General features: G+C 40.6%; 1 protein-coding gene across 1 annotated transcript in view; it reads right to left on the bottom strand.

Moving 5' to 3' along the window:
- Positions 1-3,756: 3,756 nt before the first annotated feature.
- Terb2 (telomere repeat binding bouquet formation protein 2) overlaps positions 3,757-14,492 on the bottom strand; it is a 14,665-nt gene continuing 3,929 nt past the window's right edge. Inside the window, exons 5-7 of the mRNA XM_028784976.1 lie at positions 11,019-11,092; positions 6,715-6,803; positions 3,757-3,902 (exon numbers count right to left, since the gene is read on the bottom strand). Coding sequence (XP_028640809.1) covers positions 3,757-3,902; positions 6,715-6,803; positions 11,019-11,092 — 309 coding nt within the window. The remainder of the gene's footprint in view (positions 3,903-6,714; positions 6,804-11,018; positions 11,093-14,492) is intronic.

Here is a 14,492-nt window from a genome sequence, read left to right as displayed (position 1 = left end):
GGTATATTGACTTCGAGTCCTGCAGCTAAAACCCAAGAGCGGTACAGCTGGGCCAGGGTTCTTTTTTCAATTTTCTGAAGAACCTCCATGCTGACTGCCACAGTGGCACTAGTTATTTCCAGTACCAGGCCTGGCATGGAGTTGAAGCAGCAGGGATGGCTGGGTGACCCCAGGGAGGCTCCCAAGGAGAAGTGGATGAGAAGGGTGACCATCAAACAGAAGAGCTCCATGGCCTCAGGCAGGGCAAAGCCCAAAATGGAATAGATGTCATTTGAGAGATGGGGTCCCTGTGTAGCCAATATAAAGCTGTCAAATACTGTTCAATGCAGGTTGGTCCCTGGTCCAGCCACACCAATGATGGTGCCAGCAAAAATAAACCTGGCTGCTGTGTCAGTGTCCTGGGAGACAACTCTGGTCTGAATGCCCATCTGGTCACCTGGAGGGGATCTGCTGTAGGAGAGTGTTTAGATGGTCTTCTCAGGAGGGAGGCAGACACAGGCCTGATCAGACCCCCACTACAAGAGCAAATCACAACTGGAGAAGAGCAGGGCCTTGGTGCCCTGCAACTTTTCCATCTCCCGGCTTTAGCCATTGGTCTCCAGGAATGAAACATTTGGGCTGATCAATCGTCCCTTTAGGAACACGACTGTTTACTTTATGCCACTGTCTGATGGAAGGATATAACTTATTTTTTATACAAGCTCACAGCTAAGTGACCATAATTTTAAAGTGTGGAATTGTTGAAAACTATGAGGACTTTAAAGCTGGACTCGGTGCACTTGATGTTATAACACGGTCATGAGACTGTGTGGACAAGAAGAGGAAGGTTATGGCCTAAAGGTGACGTTTGGGTGTCTAGTTGACAGAGGTGGAACTGTGAGCATTAACTGTGAACTTGTCAGGATCTAAAACCACCCAGGAGATGGCCCTCTGAGGGTGTATGTGGAAGATTTTGTTGATTACAGGTAACTGAAGGGGAAAGACCTCTGTGGGTGACACCACTCCCTGGCTGGGATTATAGATTTTATAAATGGAAATGGGGGAACTGAACAGCAGCCTGTGTGTCTCTCCCCACCCTGCTTCTTGAACATGAATGTGCTATAGCTGCCTTGACTCCTCTGCTGTGTGTTTCCTGTTAGATCCCCCAATTCTGGCAGTTAGACAAAGGCCAGTATTCCTCAGCAACTTGTGAAGCAGGTTTCCCTTAACCAAAAGGAGCCATTTCCCTTATCGGCTGTCAGAAGAGACAAATGGCTGTCAGTGGTAGCTATTAGGATATCAAAGTGCATGCTGGGCTCCAGGTTCCTTCAGTATCACAAGGACCTGTTACACATTTCAAAGTCCACTCTGACACCCCAGCCTTCTCACCTCCTCCCCTGAACTTCTCAACTCCCAGACTTCCCTGTCCCAGCTTCTCACTCTCCTTATAACCCCACTGTATCAGCTATGCTCTCTTCTGCCGGAACTGTCTTCATTTCACGTTCTCCCCCTCTTCTCCCTTTCTCTCTGCCCTGCTCCTCCTTCTCTCCTCACCAGGCCCAGTCTGCAAGCCACATTCAGTCTACCACTTTCCCTCTGCTCTGGCCTCTTCCAGATGTTCTGTCCTTCATATCTTCAGTAAAAACCTTAACTGTACCATGGAGCAGTCATGTCATCAGTTTGATACTTTACCTTGACCTGTGAGCCAGAAGAAACCCCTTTCTCCTTAAGTTGCCTTTATCAGAGTATTTTATCACAACAAATAAGAAAGAAACTAAGACATTTGTCATTTTATTTCTTCATATTTCCAAGTCTTAAAGAAGTATGGTATCAGCTGATTTTACTAACCCTGGCAGTTTTCCAAAGATATATGTATTATATTTGTATTGTCTATCTGAAATTATAATCACTTTGAGAAACATTTCTGTTTTGTTGGAGGTTTTTTATTTACTATGCTAACTCATGTACATGTTGGAGAAACACTGAATACTCTTATAATAATCCCAATGTAAACAACTTAGTGTAAACTTACGTAATACTCTTAATAATTAATTTTAAGTCTACAGATAGGCTTGGTTTCTATGTAAAACCTAATCAATAGAACGCGACTAAGATAAAGTGTTCAGGAAGAGACAATATTTAATGTTTCAGGAAAAGATAATTAATAGCTTTTTTTTTCATTAATAAGCGCAGAAGGACTTAACCACAGACACAAAAATAAATAAGGAAAAACTTCCAAACAGACAAAAATATAATTCTCAAATGCTGAGGCTGAGAGTTGCATTAGAATTTGATGTGATGAAGTTTGAGTTGTAGGGAAAAGGTAGAGCTAAGTCTCACATACATCCAAATAATCCACACACCAAAGGGAAAAACAAGATAAATTTTCTTTAGATAACTCTATATCTGCCAGAAGAACAAGTAGGTCTAAGAAGACATCTTCAAAAAGAACTCCATTTATATCTCCAGAAAGTAATAAGCCACCAAACTCTAAGAAGTGGTTTCTGCATTCATGGATTGAACACAGGACCTTCTACACTTTTTTAGAGGCTTTGTTTTTGTTTTTTTTTTGTTTTATTTTGTTTTTTGTTGTTTTTTTAAAAGGTTTTTATTTATTTATTACATGTATGTACAGTGTAGCTGTCTTCAAACATCCCATAAGAGGGCATCAGATCTCATTGTGGATGGTTGTGAGTCACCATGTGGTTGCTGGGATTTAAACTCATGACCTCTGGAAGAGCAGTCGGTGCTCTTAACCACTGAACCATCTCACCAGCCCCTTGTTGTTGTTTTTGTTTTGTTTCGTTTTTCGAGACAGGGTTTCTCTGTGTAGCTCTGGGTGTCCTGGAACTCACTCTGTAGACCAGGCTGGCCTCGAACTCAGAAATCCGCCTGCCTCTGCCTCCCAAGTGCTGGGATTAAAGGCATGCACCACCACTGCCCAGCTTTAGAGGCTTTATTAACTGGCCTCTTCTAACTTTTTATTCTAAGACAGGGACTTTTAAAGTTGCCCAGGCTGACTAGAGCTTTGTATACTCCTGCCTCAGTCATCCAAGTACCTGGGATCACAGGTCAGCACCATCAAACCCAGCCAAACCGCCTTCTTGAGATTGCCACATCTCTAGATTTATGTAAGACACGAGAACTAGGTCCAGAGGCATGCAGCTAGTCTCGGCTTACCTGGAGCGCTCTGAGGTGGGAACATTACTTGGGAAGCTAGAGGCCAGGCTGAGTAACACAATGAGACACACAGATCCATTGACACAGAGGTTCCAACATGGCCATATAGGAAAACAGGGTATCAATACCAGCCTGGAAAATCAGGAAAGTCACATTCCAGTTTGGGTTGGGCCTCATTTAGTCACTCTGGCAAGACACCTTCTCAAGGGCTTCATGTCCTCATAAGCCTCAAGCTCTACCATGGGGACTGTGAGGTACCCAGGTTGCTGTTTCAGAAACAAACATTTACAGTTCAAGTATAGCCTCCTAATTTATTTTAAGTCAAAATAACCAGACCAGCATCATAAAGGCTAACATTTCATTATTGAACCTAGAAAAAAATACAATATTAAAGTTAAAATCAAAAGAGCCTTTGACAGAGTTCTTTTAAGTGTGTTTGGATGTCAATAACTCACAATTTGTCAATATGTCACAAATTTCAATGGTCAAAATGACCCTGAGTCTTCTCAGGGCACATAGTAATCCTTTCTCCATTCACATTTACATCATACACATTACACTATTTTATATTAAAAAAGTGCCGGATATAAGTATAGCTTAACTTAGTTTCCTTCTTAACTTGTTTTTTATAGCAGACATATTAATTTCATTTTGAACATGATATGCCAAATATCCTGAGCTTCCAGGAATGAAGTCATGTAATTCTCCAAGGAATTTCTCCAAGGTATCAATTGATACATAACCTATAAAAATAAGAAAAAATAGATACATCTGAAATCCTGCCATGATATTTGGTTTTCAGTGTCTTTGATTTATTAGTTTAAAATTTTATAGATTTTTTTAAAGAAAAGAATGAAGAAGAAGGAGGAGGAGGAGGAGGAGGAGGAGGAGGAGGAGGAGGAGGAGGAGAAGAAGAAATAATAATGCTATTGAGAAGACTTTCCAAGAACAACCTTAAATCCTTAACTCCCTGCTTCTGCCTGCAGTACTGATATGACTACCATGTCCCAGCACTGGAGGCCAGGCCCAGGGCTTTCTACATGCTAGGCAGGCACTCTGCCAGCTGAGTTACAGCTCTAGCCCTTAACACATTTTCTTTTTCTTCCTTAGTTTACAAAATAATGAGTTTTATCATAACCTTTTTATGCAAATATATCATTGTATTTTGGTCATATTTGTCTCTTCTCTTCTCTTCCACCCATCTTCCCTCTGACAGGTTTCACACTTTAACCTAGCTAGACTGGAACTCACTTGCAGCCCAGACTGGCCTTGAGCTTTCAGCAATCCTCTGCTCCAGCCTCCTAAGTTCTGGGAAACAACACACTTAACTTTTTCTTCTCCCTTTGAAAGGCACAGCTACTAGAAAAGCAACTGAGATTGCTGAGAGTGTAGTGTCTGTATTGGAGCTGGAACATTTAGTACTTAAACCACAATGACTGGCAATAACTGGGGTAGACTGTGACCACTGAGAGATCTCTCCAGCTTCCTAACAGCACAGCAGTCACAGAGCAGACAATTCCAAGCACTGTACAACTGGGGTGATGCTCTTTAGTGAAAAATTAATAGTAAAGTCAGTACTGCTGGTAGTCAATAAAAGTTATGTGTGTAATGCTGATGTCATTAATAATCTGAAAGACACATGAATGCCAAAAAAGAAACCCTACCTAAATGCAGAGAGCTTAAGGAAGGATTTAAATACCTTAAACAGTAATGCCATAATAATTACCACTTAAGGCCCAGCAGTGGTGGCCCACACCTTTAATCCCAGCACTTGGGCGGCAGAGGCAGGCGGATTTCTGCGTTCGAGAGTTCGAGGCCAGCCTGTTCTACAGAGTGAGTTCCAGGACAGCCAGGGCTACACAGAGAAACCCTGTCTTGAAAAACCAAACCAAAAAAAAAAAATAATAATAATAATAATAATAATTACCACTTAAATGATTGTATTTTACACATAATACAAATGTTTGTGGTTTATACTAATACTAACAATAAACACTGTACATAAAAATTTTTAGAAGATCACAAGTATGCCTGAATTTAAAATTACCATCAATAGCAACAGAATTTATGCATATAGCTTGTAAACAGTCTATTTAGAGTTTAAAATTATGAGTCCAGTCATAGAGACTAGTATCTTTGATCTATTTCAGTCACGGGCACCTACTTCATTAGCTCTTGTGAAGCACGTCTATAATATCCCATGTGTACCCATGATCTCTGCCTGATGGGGAGAGATGTGTGACCTGTGAAGAAAAGCTCACTGCACAGACAATACCCAAGGTTTCTAAACGTGTAGTGCACACATGCACAATCTGAGGTTTCTAAATGCTTCCTGTACACACATGTAGAGGGCACCAGGGCCTTGTACTCACAGAGAAGCACTAAGTGAACCAGGGATGTTGACACACAGGAGTGTCTCCTCAGTGGAGGAGAGAAAATCAAATCCCTGCATTCCAGCCAGAAAACTAAAAGTGGAGGTTGCTAATGACCTGGTGACCCTTTTGTTATCTGAAGGGCCAGACCTCATCCAAATTCTTCAGAATGATTATTCCAGATTCCCGCCTCCCTAGACCACTACCTATCCTTAGGGTAGATGTCACATGTACTTTATGGCCTGATGACCTCTATGCTATCTGTCAGAGACCACAATAGAGTCTAGGCCTTTTAGCTGTAGAGCCCACCCTCATAGTCACATGAACTTTGATAAAGAGCTGCTATGTAATCACATCTTAAGCCTTATTGTGCATCTGGAATTGGAATTATGGGAATTGTTGTTGCCTGGAGATCCTTTTCCAAATTTTACAATAATCTGCCTGCTATTCGACTCCCCGGCGTCTGATCTAGGTTGATGAAGTCAATCGGCACTGGGTTTTCCTTTTCATCTCTTCCAGGGGCTGGCTTCCCTCCCTGGATAACCTGGTCCCTGAACTGCTCTGGAGCCTTCACATGCTGTTGTCTGTTTGTCTCTCTATGACAATAACTATTCTAATAAAACCGCACTCTCCTGTAATCCATCTAGCATGTCTCCTGCACCACCCCAAGCAGAAACCTTTTGTTAGAAGAATTATTAACACCATCAACAGGACACACACAGCAGCATGGTGGGGGCTCTGAGCAGAGTTCAAGCCTCTAAGGTAGGGGTCCCTTCTTTGAGGTCTCATAGGAAAGAGGAGGCTTCTTGTTATGTGGTTGGTGAGCAGTCACAGAAAGGACCCAGCTGATTCTGGCTCTATAGGAAAGCCTGATCCTAGACATGTACAAGGCCTAGGTTCAAACTCTAGTACTACAAACCCAAAACAAAAGGACTGATGCCTGAATAAATTGCAACTGTCTCATACAAGCAGGAGCAAGCCCCCTCCTACCCAGAGACCCCCGTGTGGGAACAGAAACCATGAAGCTCATGCTTGGTCGATTCTGCTGGGCACTGCCTGAGCAGATGAATGGCACCTCTTCTATCACCGTGGTACAAGAGGCTCTGCTCGGGAAAGCTTTGTTCTACTCAGTCCCCTTGTTTCTTCCCTAGCTGAGGTTACTCTAGTCATTACTTCAGTTTACCTGTTACCATGTTGTTCACGGGGTAATTCTGAAGAGGGAAGCACATCTGCTTTTCTATAACTGGAGTCCTTACGAAATGATTCTCAGCACTACACAAATGAAGCATTGAGAAAGTCACATTTATATTTGATTTTTAAGTTTATATTACAAATGAGAACTTATTCCAGACAATGTATATAATAACTGATACTTATTTAATCAAGTTTTATTCTTACTTGGTAAAAAAAATGTTAATTGGGAGCTTTCTTTTGTGATACTAAGAAAGACTAGGGCCCATATAGCTATTTCTGGTTTTCTTAGCTACTTCACAAATTAAACAACTGAATATACAGAGGTCTGGGTCATCTCAATAACCCCCAAAGCACAATAATAATTTATAATAGGACTAGGAATATATCTCAGTAGTAGGGCTTTTGCCTAGCATGCATGAGTCTGGGTTTAATCCCAGCACTGTAAGAAATGTAAAATAACTTATTATATACAGACATAAGCAATATACATATGTAAAAGCACAGTGTACTCTATAAATGGTCACAGGACTTACATTCTTCAATACTCAAATTATTGAGACTACTAACTAGCCCAGTACTCCATATGTCAGCATAACAAATAAAAAAACAAGGCTGGGGAAACCATGAAGAACAGTGAGATTTTGAAGTAACTTCTGACTTAAATAAATAAGGTTTGCCTTAGATCATGGGCCTGCCTGCATACTTAAGACAAGATAGCAGCTCAGAAGAAATCAGACCACATTTCCCCTACCATCTGTCCTCTGAGGTAAAGAACTGACAAGCTCTGCACTGTGACACAAGCCCAGACTGCTCTCCTTTACTGTAACAAATAAGATGGAGCACAGAACAAACAGCTCCCATGTCTACCCTGAAACTGGCTCCAAGCTATGGCTCCCCCACACCTTCAAGTAAAGGATTTCCTGGGCTCTTTCTCTGTCTCTCGTTCATTCTCCTCTGTCATATGTTAGTGACAACCAGTTCTTACTTACGTGAAGCTCCTCCCAGGTTTAAAGGAATCTTGTCCTTTAAGGTCCTGTTATGTTGTCTCTGATACCATGCTCTAACCTCCTCCATTGCTCTCCTACCTCAAGTCCCCCTCATGCTGCCTCTGGTGTGATTGATGCTCTGTCCTGTAATGCTTTCCCAGCTCGAGCTGACCACACCCCATCATGGTTGTGAGGCTCTCCCTCCTAAGAAAGCTCACTGCTGCAGGGTGATTTCCAGTTTACTCCTTTTCTGAATTTATAGCTTTGGTTTCTAACAGTCAATCCTAACACTAAGGTATAACATTAAATAAGGTTTTCATTCTTATAGGAAACTATTGATAGAATATTAAATGCAAAGCCAAGAAACTTCAAGATGACCTCAGCTCTACAAATTGTGTGTCTTATTCTAAGACAGGAGAGACATAAGCTAAATGAGTAGAATTAGTCCTGATTTAAATTTCCTTTATTCTTTTGTTTTGTTTTGTTTTTGTTTTTGTTTTTGTTTTATAAAGATTTATTTATTTTATGTATGTGAATACATTGTTGCTCTCTTTAGACACACCAGAAGAGGGCATCAGATCCCATTATAGTTGGTTGTGAGCCACCATGTAGTTGTTGGGAATTGAACTCAGGACCTCTGCAAGAACAGTCAGTGCTCTTAACCACTGAGCCATCTCTCCAGCCCCTTGTTTTTGTTTTTTATGACAGGGTTTCTCTGTGTAGCTCTGGCTGTCCTGGAACTCACTCTGTAGACCAGGCTGGCCTTGAACTCAGAAATCTGCCTGCCTCTGCCTCCCAAGTGCTGGGATTAAAGGCGTGCACCACCACTGCCCAGCTTCCTTTATTCTTTTTTATATGTCTTATTTTCATGAATTCAATGAATTTATATATATATATATTTTTTAAGTTTTAGCATTTTTGAAATAGGGACTCATAAAGCCCAGGTTAGCCTCAAACTAGCTACGTAGCTGAGGATAACCTTGACCTTTTAGTCCCACCTTCATCTCCAGGGTGCTGATTACAGGTATGCACTGTAGGCCTGGTTTATTCGGTGCTGGAGATCAGACCCAAAGCCCATGCACACTAGATAATCCCTCTAACAACTCAACTTCATCCTCAGCCTGTTACATTTATTTTAAAATAGTTTAAAAGTATAAAATTTTAAATGTATGTGACTTTAAACTTTGAGGAACATCTGGGGAGAGGAAGATAGCACAGTTTGGACTCCAGATCTAGATATGGTTTCAAATTCAGCTATTCTTTCTGAATAAAACTGAATGAATTATTTAGCTTTCCAGATTTGTATTCTGTTTTTTTGTTTTGTTTTGTTTTTTGTTTTTTTGAGACAGGGTTTCTCTGTGTAGCCCGGGCTGTCCTGGAACTCACTCTGTAGACCAGGCTGGCCTCAAACTCAGAAATCTGTCTGTCTCTACCTCCCAAGTGCTGGGATTAAAGGCATGCACCACCACCGCCCAGCCTTGTATTCTCAATTGTAAAATGAACGGGCTCATTGCATATATAAGCTGTGAGAATCAAATGAAATATTGTGAACTGGCAGGCACAGTAGTGCACACCTTTAATCCCAGCATTTGGGAGGCAGAGGCAGGTGAACCTCTGAGTTCAAGGCCAACCTGGTATACAAAGCAAGTCTAGGATAGCAAGGGCTCTCTCTGTTACAGGAAAAAAAAAAAAAAAGAAAAAGAAAACAGGAAAAGAAATATTGTGAACTGCTATCTCACAAATGTCTTCTGCTTAGCAAATGTTCAATAATAACATACCATTTAGTATGTGCTTCCTATCAGTAAGTAGTTCGTCATGCAGCTAGCTCAGGATATATTCTTTTTTTTTTTTTTGGTTTTTTGAGACAGGGTTTCTCTGTGTAGCCCTGGCTACTATCCTGGAACTCACTCGGTAGACCAGGCTGGCCTCAGCTCAGAAATCGGCCTGCCTCTGCCCCCAAGTGCTGGGATTAAAGGCATGAGCCACCACCGCCCGGCTTCTCAGGATATATTCTATTTATGTTCATATTGCACCACCTGGTGGCTCCATAAAGAAAAGGCCCTACAGAGGCAGTGGAGGTCTGCAGCACTACAGGATAGGGCTGCTGAACACACAAATTCACAGTGACTATCTCCACATGTACAGGACTTTCACAAGCTCAAGTCAGCCAAAATCCAAGATGAGCAGGGGAGGGGCTCATGGAGCCCCAGGCCTAGCTGAGAAGCTGTTGCCATGGATAGCTGCTACAAGAGGGAGGATTTGGCCAGGGATGCAGCCCCTGAAAGGCTGCCAGTGCTCCAGTAGATGGTCCTATACCCATGTATACTAGCAGACCCAGCGGGATTTTAAAAAGAGAGAAGCACCAGGTGTAGTGTGCATACCTGTACTCCCAGTACTGAGAAGGCTGAGGCAGGAGGAGAATCTCTGTCAGTTTGAAGCCAACCTGGTCTCCATAGTAAGTTCCAGGACAGCCAAGACTATAATGAGAGACTACATGAAATTGGGAGGGGGATTAAGGAACCAGAGTTAAGGGAAGAATTTTAAAAATGTATAATATGCACTCTGAGATTCCTAATTTAAAAAAAGAAAATTGAAAAATAAAAAGCAGAATCCTAGAGTATATATTCACATAATTGAACTTAAAAAACAAACAAACAAACACACAAACAAACCTCAACAGTGTCTTCCTGCATAGCCTAAGTAGCCTAGGCTAGCCTGGTGCTCATTTTAATCCCTCTAATGACAAGATTACAGCTAAAATGTACCATACCTGGCATGTTGTCATGTATGATGTGTGTTTGTGTGTTACTGTGTGCACACATGTAAGCATGCATGTGGAGGCTAGAAGCTGATCGACATTTTACATGACTCATCAATATTTCATCATCACTTTCTTTTTAATTATTATTTATTTTTATTTTATGTGCATGAGTACTTTGCATGTATGTATGTATGCACACCACATGTGTGCCTGAAACTCTCGGAGGTCAGAGAAGGTGTCAGATCCCCTGAAACTGGAGTAACTGATGGTTGAGCCACCATGTGGGTGCTGGAACCAAACCCAGGTCGTCTGTAAGAACAGCCAGTTCTCTTAACCACTGAAGCCTCACTTCTTTTCTTTTGTGTAAAAGTTTGTATGATAAACTTAATTTGTTGAACAAATTAATCTTAGATCTTTGTCTATACATGAGAATAGTGATAATGATAATGTCAATCTCAGAGGAACTGTGAAAGTAAGATAAATATACAATCAAGTGCAATGTTTTTACACTCAACCAGAACAACAATGACACATAGAAACCAATACCTTTTGGACAGTTCTTGTTTGTGTTCTGTTGTTGGTCCAATGTTTTCCTTTTCACTTGATGCCATTCTGTCATGCTGTACAAAAGAAATCACAGTTTAAAAATTTAGCATACGCCCGGCTGTGGTGGCGCACACCTTTAATCCCCCAGCACTTGGGAGGCAGAGGCAGGCGGATTTCTGAGTTCGAGGCCAGCCTGGTCTACAGAGTGAGTTCCAGGACAGCCAGGACTACACAGAGAAACCCTGTCTCGAAAAACCAAAAAATAAAAAATAAAAAAATAAAAAATTAGCATACTAATTATCTAATCAGTAATTTTTAAATTGATATACATTCCAAAATTATTTAAATGTATTGTTTTATTTCTAGTCATTGTAACATGGTAGGGAAGTTTATGAAATTTTGTATATATACTCATATAACTATCCTTTTAGAAGATCATAAAGGAAGATCGAATTTAAAGTGCCAGTAATAGTTGTAGCAGGCAACTGAACTTTAAGGGACAGGGAAGGAGAATATGGGAAGGAAGGAAGGAAGGAAGGAAGGAAGGAAGGAAGGAAGGGAGGGAGGGAGGGAGGGAGGGAGGGAGGGAGGGAGGGAGGGAAGGGAAGGGAAGGAAGGAAAAACCAATCAATACAAACTTAAGACTTTCTTTTTTTGTTTTTTGGTTTTTTTCAAGACAGGGTTTCTCTGTGTACTCCTGGCTGTCCTGGAACTCACTCTGTAGACCAGGCTGGCCTCGAACTTTCGAACTCAGAAATCCGCCTGCCCCTGCCTCCCAAGTGCTGGGATTAAAGGCATGCGCCACCACTGCCCAGCTAACTTAAGACTTTCTTAAACCTCTTGACATCAGGGTTTTCCTACTTCCTGTAAGCTACAAATCAAACACTATGAAGCTGAATGGAGTAATGGTGATGGAGATATGTTTGTCTCTAAGTTGTGACAGAACTAAAAGTATATTAAGCTTTTCCAAAACATTTGTAAAAATTACTAACATGCTTGTTCCTAATAGATTTAACAGAATGTCATTAGAAATTCGGTATTTAGATTATAAATCTTCCTTAAGCAATAATAATGTTCCAAACTTCTTTCCAGACTTATCTTGTTTTCATTTGATACTATGACTTTCTGCTTATATATTATGTGATTACAGTATTATAATAGCTAATATGCAATATTTATATACATTTTGAAGGAATGGACAAGATCCTTTATCAAATGGTAATGCCTAGCCAATAATCAATAAAAAGAATGTTATGCTGGGCAGTGATGCTGTATGCCTTTAATCCCAGCCCTCAGGAGGCAGAGACAGGTGGATCTCTGTGAGTTTGAGGCCAGACTGGTCTACAAAGTGAGTTCCAGGACAGCCAGGGCTACACAGGGAAACCCTGTCTCAAACAAACAAACAAACAAACAAACAAAACAAAAAAGATAGAGATGTTAGGGGCTGGAGAGATGGCTCAGCGGTTAAGAGCACTGACTGCTCTTCCAGAGGTCCTGAGTTCAAACCCCAGCAACCACATGGTGGCTCACAACCACCCATAATGAGATTGGATGCCCTCTTCTGGTGTGTCTGAAGACAGCTACAGTGTACTCATAATAAAATAAATAAATAAATCTTAAAAAAAAAAAGAGATGTTATATTAATATTTTATCTGTCTGCCTGTGTAAGTGTCACCTGTGTGCAAGAAATGCGACAGAGGCCAGAAATGCTCATTAGAACCCCCAAGCTAGAGCTGCAGGCAGTTGTGAGGTACCTGATATAGGCCCTGGGAGTTCAGTAGTAAACTCAACTCTGGACCTCTCAAAGAGCAGGAAGTAGTCTTCACCTCTAAGCTATCCCTCTGCTCTCATACTAACCTTTTAATAGAAAAGACATTAGATTAGCTTAAGGCTAAGAAAATTTGGTTCCATGGTACTAATATCTGGTTCCATGAACTAAGGTCTTTTTTTTTTTAAGCCTTCTGTTTGTGTCAGCATTTTTATTTACAAAATTAAATGACCTTTAGGTTCCTTTAAGTACAACAGTACTGGCATACTGAATAATTTGACAAATAAGAAAAAAATCCATCATCACTTATGTAGAAACATTAACAAATCAGAGAATAGATATTTTCACAACTTATCACCTCCATGCCAAAGATCCTGAAGAGACTATCCTTTTCAAATGATGACACTCTGGGAAGTAAAAACAAATTAGTGGGCCAGTGAGATAGCTCAGCAAGAATACTATCTGCTAACCCTGAGTTTGCTGTTCAGGAGCCCACGGGGTGAAGGGAGAGGACCAACTTCTTCAAGTTGTCTCTGACTTCCACGTGTATACTGTGGCATGTGCATGCATACAGACATTCAAATAAAATGTTAACTAATGAAAGATGAAATATATAAATTAATTGCCTGACTGTGGAAATATTGATTTCTCTCTATTGTTTCAGTCTGAAGAAATTTAACATACTGAGAAGTTTTAAAATAAAAAAATACTAGATAACTTACACCCAGAATTTGCTACTTTGAGTGTGTTCTTTTCAGTTTTGTGAGATCATTTAAAAATATAACTTTTTTTAATTTTGTTTTGTTTTTCTATTTTGGTTTTTCGAGACATGGTTTCTCTGTGTAGCCCTGGCTGTCCTGGAACTCTCTCTGTAGACCAAGCTGGCCTTGAACTCAGAAATCGCCTGCCTCTGCCTCCCAAGTGCTGGGATTAAAGGCGTGTACCACCACTGTCCAGCATAACATTTCTATAACTTAAGGTCTAGTATGAATTTTCTCAAAAATATATTCTCTTATCTTTATAACACTATTAGCATACTTAAGAAAATGTAACAAATCATTATTATTTAATATCAATTTTCCCAGCTATGTAGATCAGGGTGGACTTGAACTCTCAGAGATCAGCTTATTTCTGCCTCCCAGGTATTTCATATATATAAAGTCTGATCAAAGTTTATTTATTTGTATGTTTGTTTTTCTCAGCAGAGTTTTTGTGTAGTAGCCTTGGCTGTCCTGAAATTTGCTTTGTAGACCAGGTTGTCCTTGAACTCACAGAGATCTGTGGAATCCAGTCACTTCCTGGATTCATGGGATTAACTCATAATTGAATCTTGGTTAAGTATTTAAATAAGAATGCAACAAAGATAATATTGTATACTTATTATATCACAACAGACTAAGCATAATGAAAGATCATTCCAGCCGGGCAGTGGTGGCAGTGGTGGCGCACAACTTTAATCCCAGCACTTGGGAGGCAGAGGCAGGCCGATTTCTGAGTTTGAGGCCAGCCTGGTCTACAGAGTGAGTTACAGGACAGCCAGGGCTATACAGAGAAACCCTGTCTCGAAAAGCAAAAAGCAAAAAGCAAACAGCAAACAGCAAACAGCAAACAGCAAAAAGCAAAAAGCAAACAGCAAAAAGCAAAAAGCAAAAAGCAAAAAAAAAGCAAAAAGCAAAAAGCAAAAAGCAAAAAGCAAAAAGCAAAAA

Source organism: Grammomys surdaster, unplaced genomic scaffold (genome assembly GCF_004785775.1).
Source record: "Grammomys surdaster isolate TR1022 unplaced genomic scaffold, NIH_TR_1.0 124988, whole genome shotgun sequence".
Classification (NCBI taxonomy): Eukaryota; Metazoa; Chordata; class Mammalia; order Rodentia; family Muridae; genus Grammomys; species Grammomys surdaster.
The sequence above is the reverse complement of the archived record's forward strand: the minus strand, read 5'-3'. Positions and strand labels throughout refer to the sequence as shown.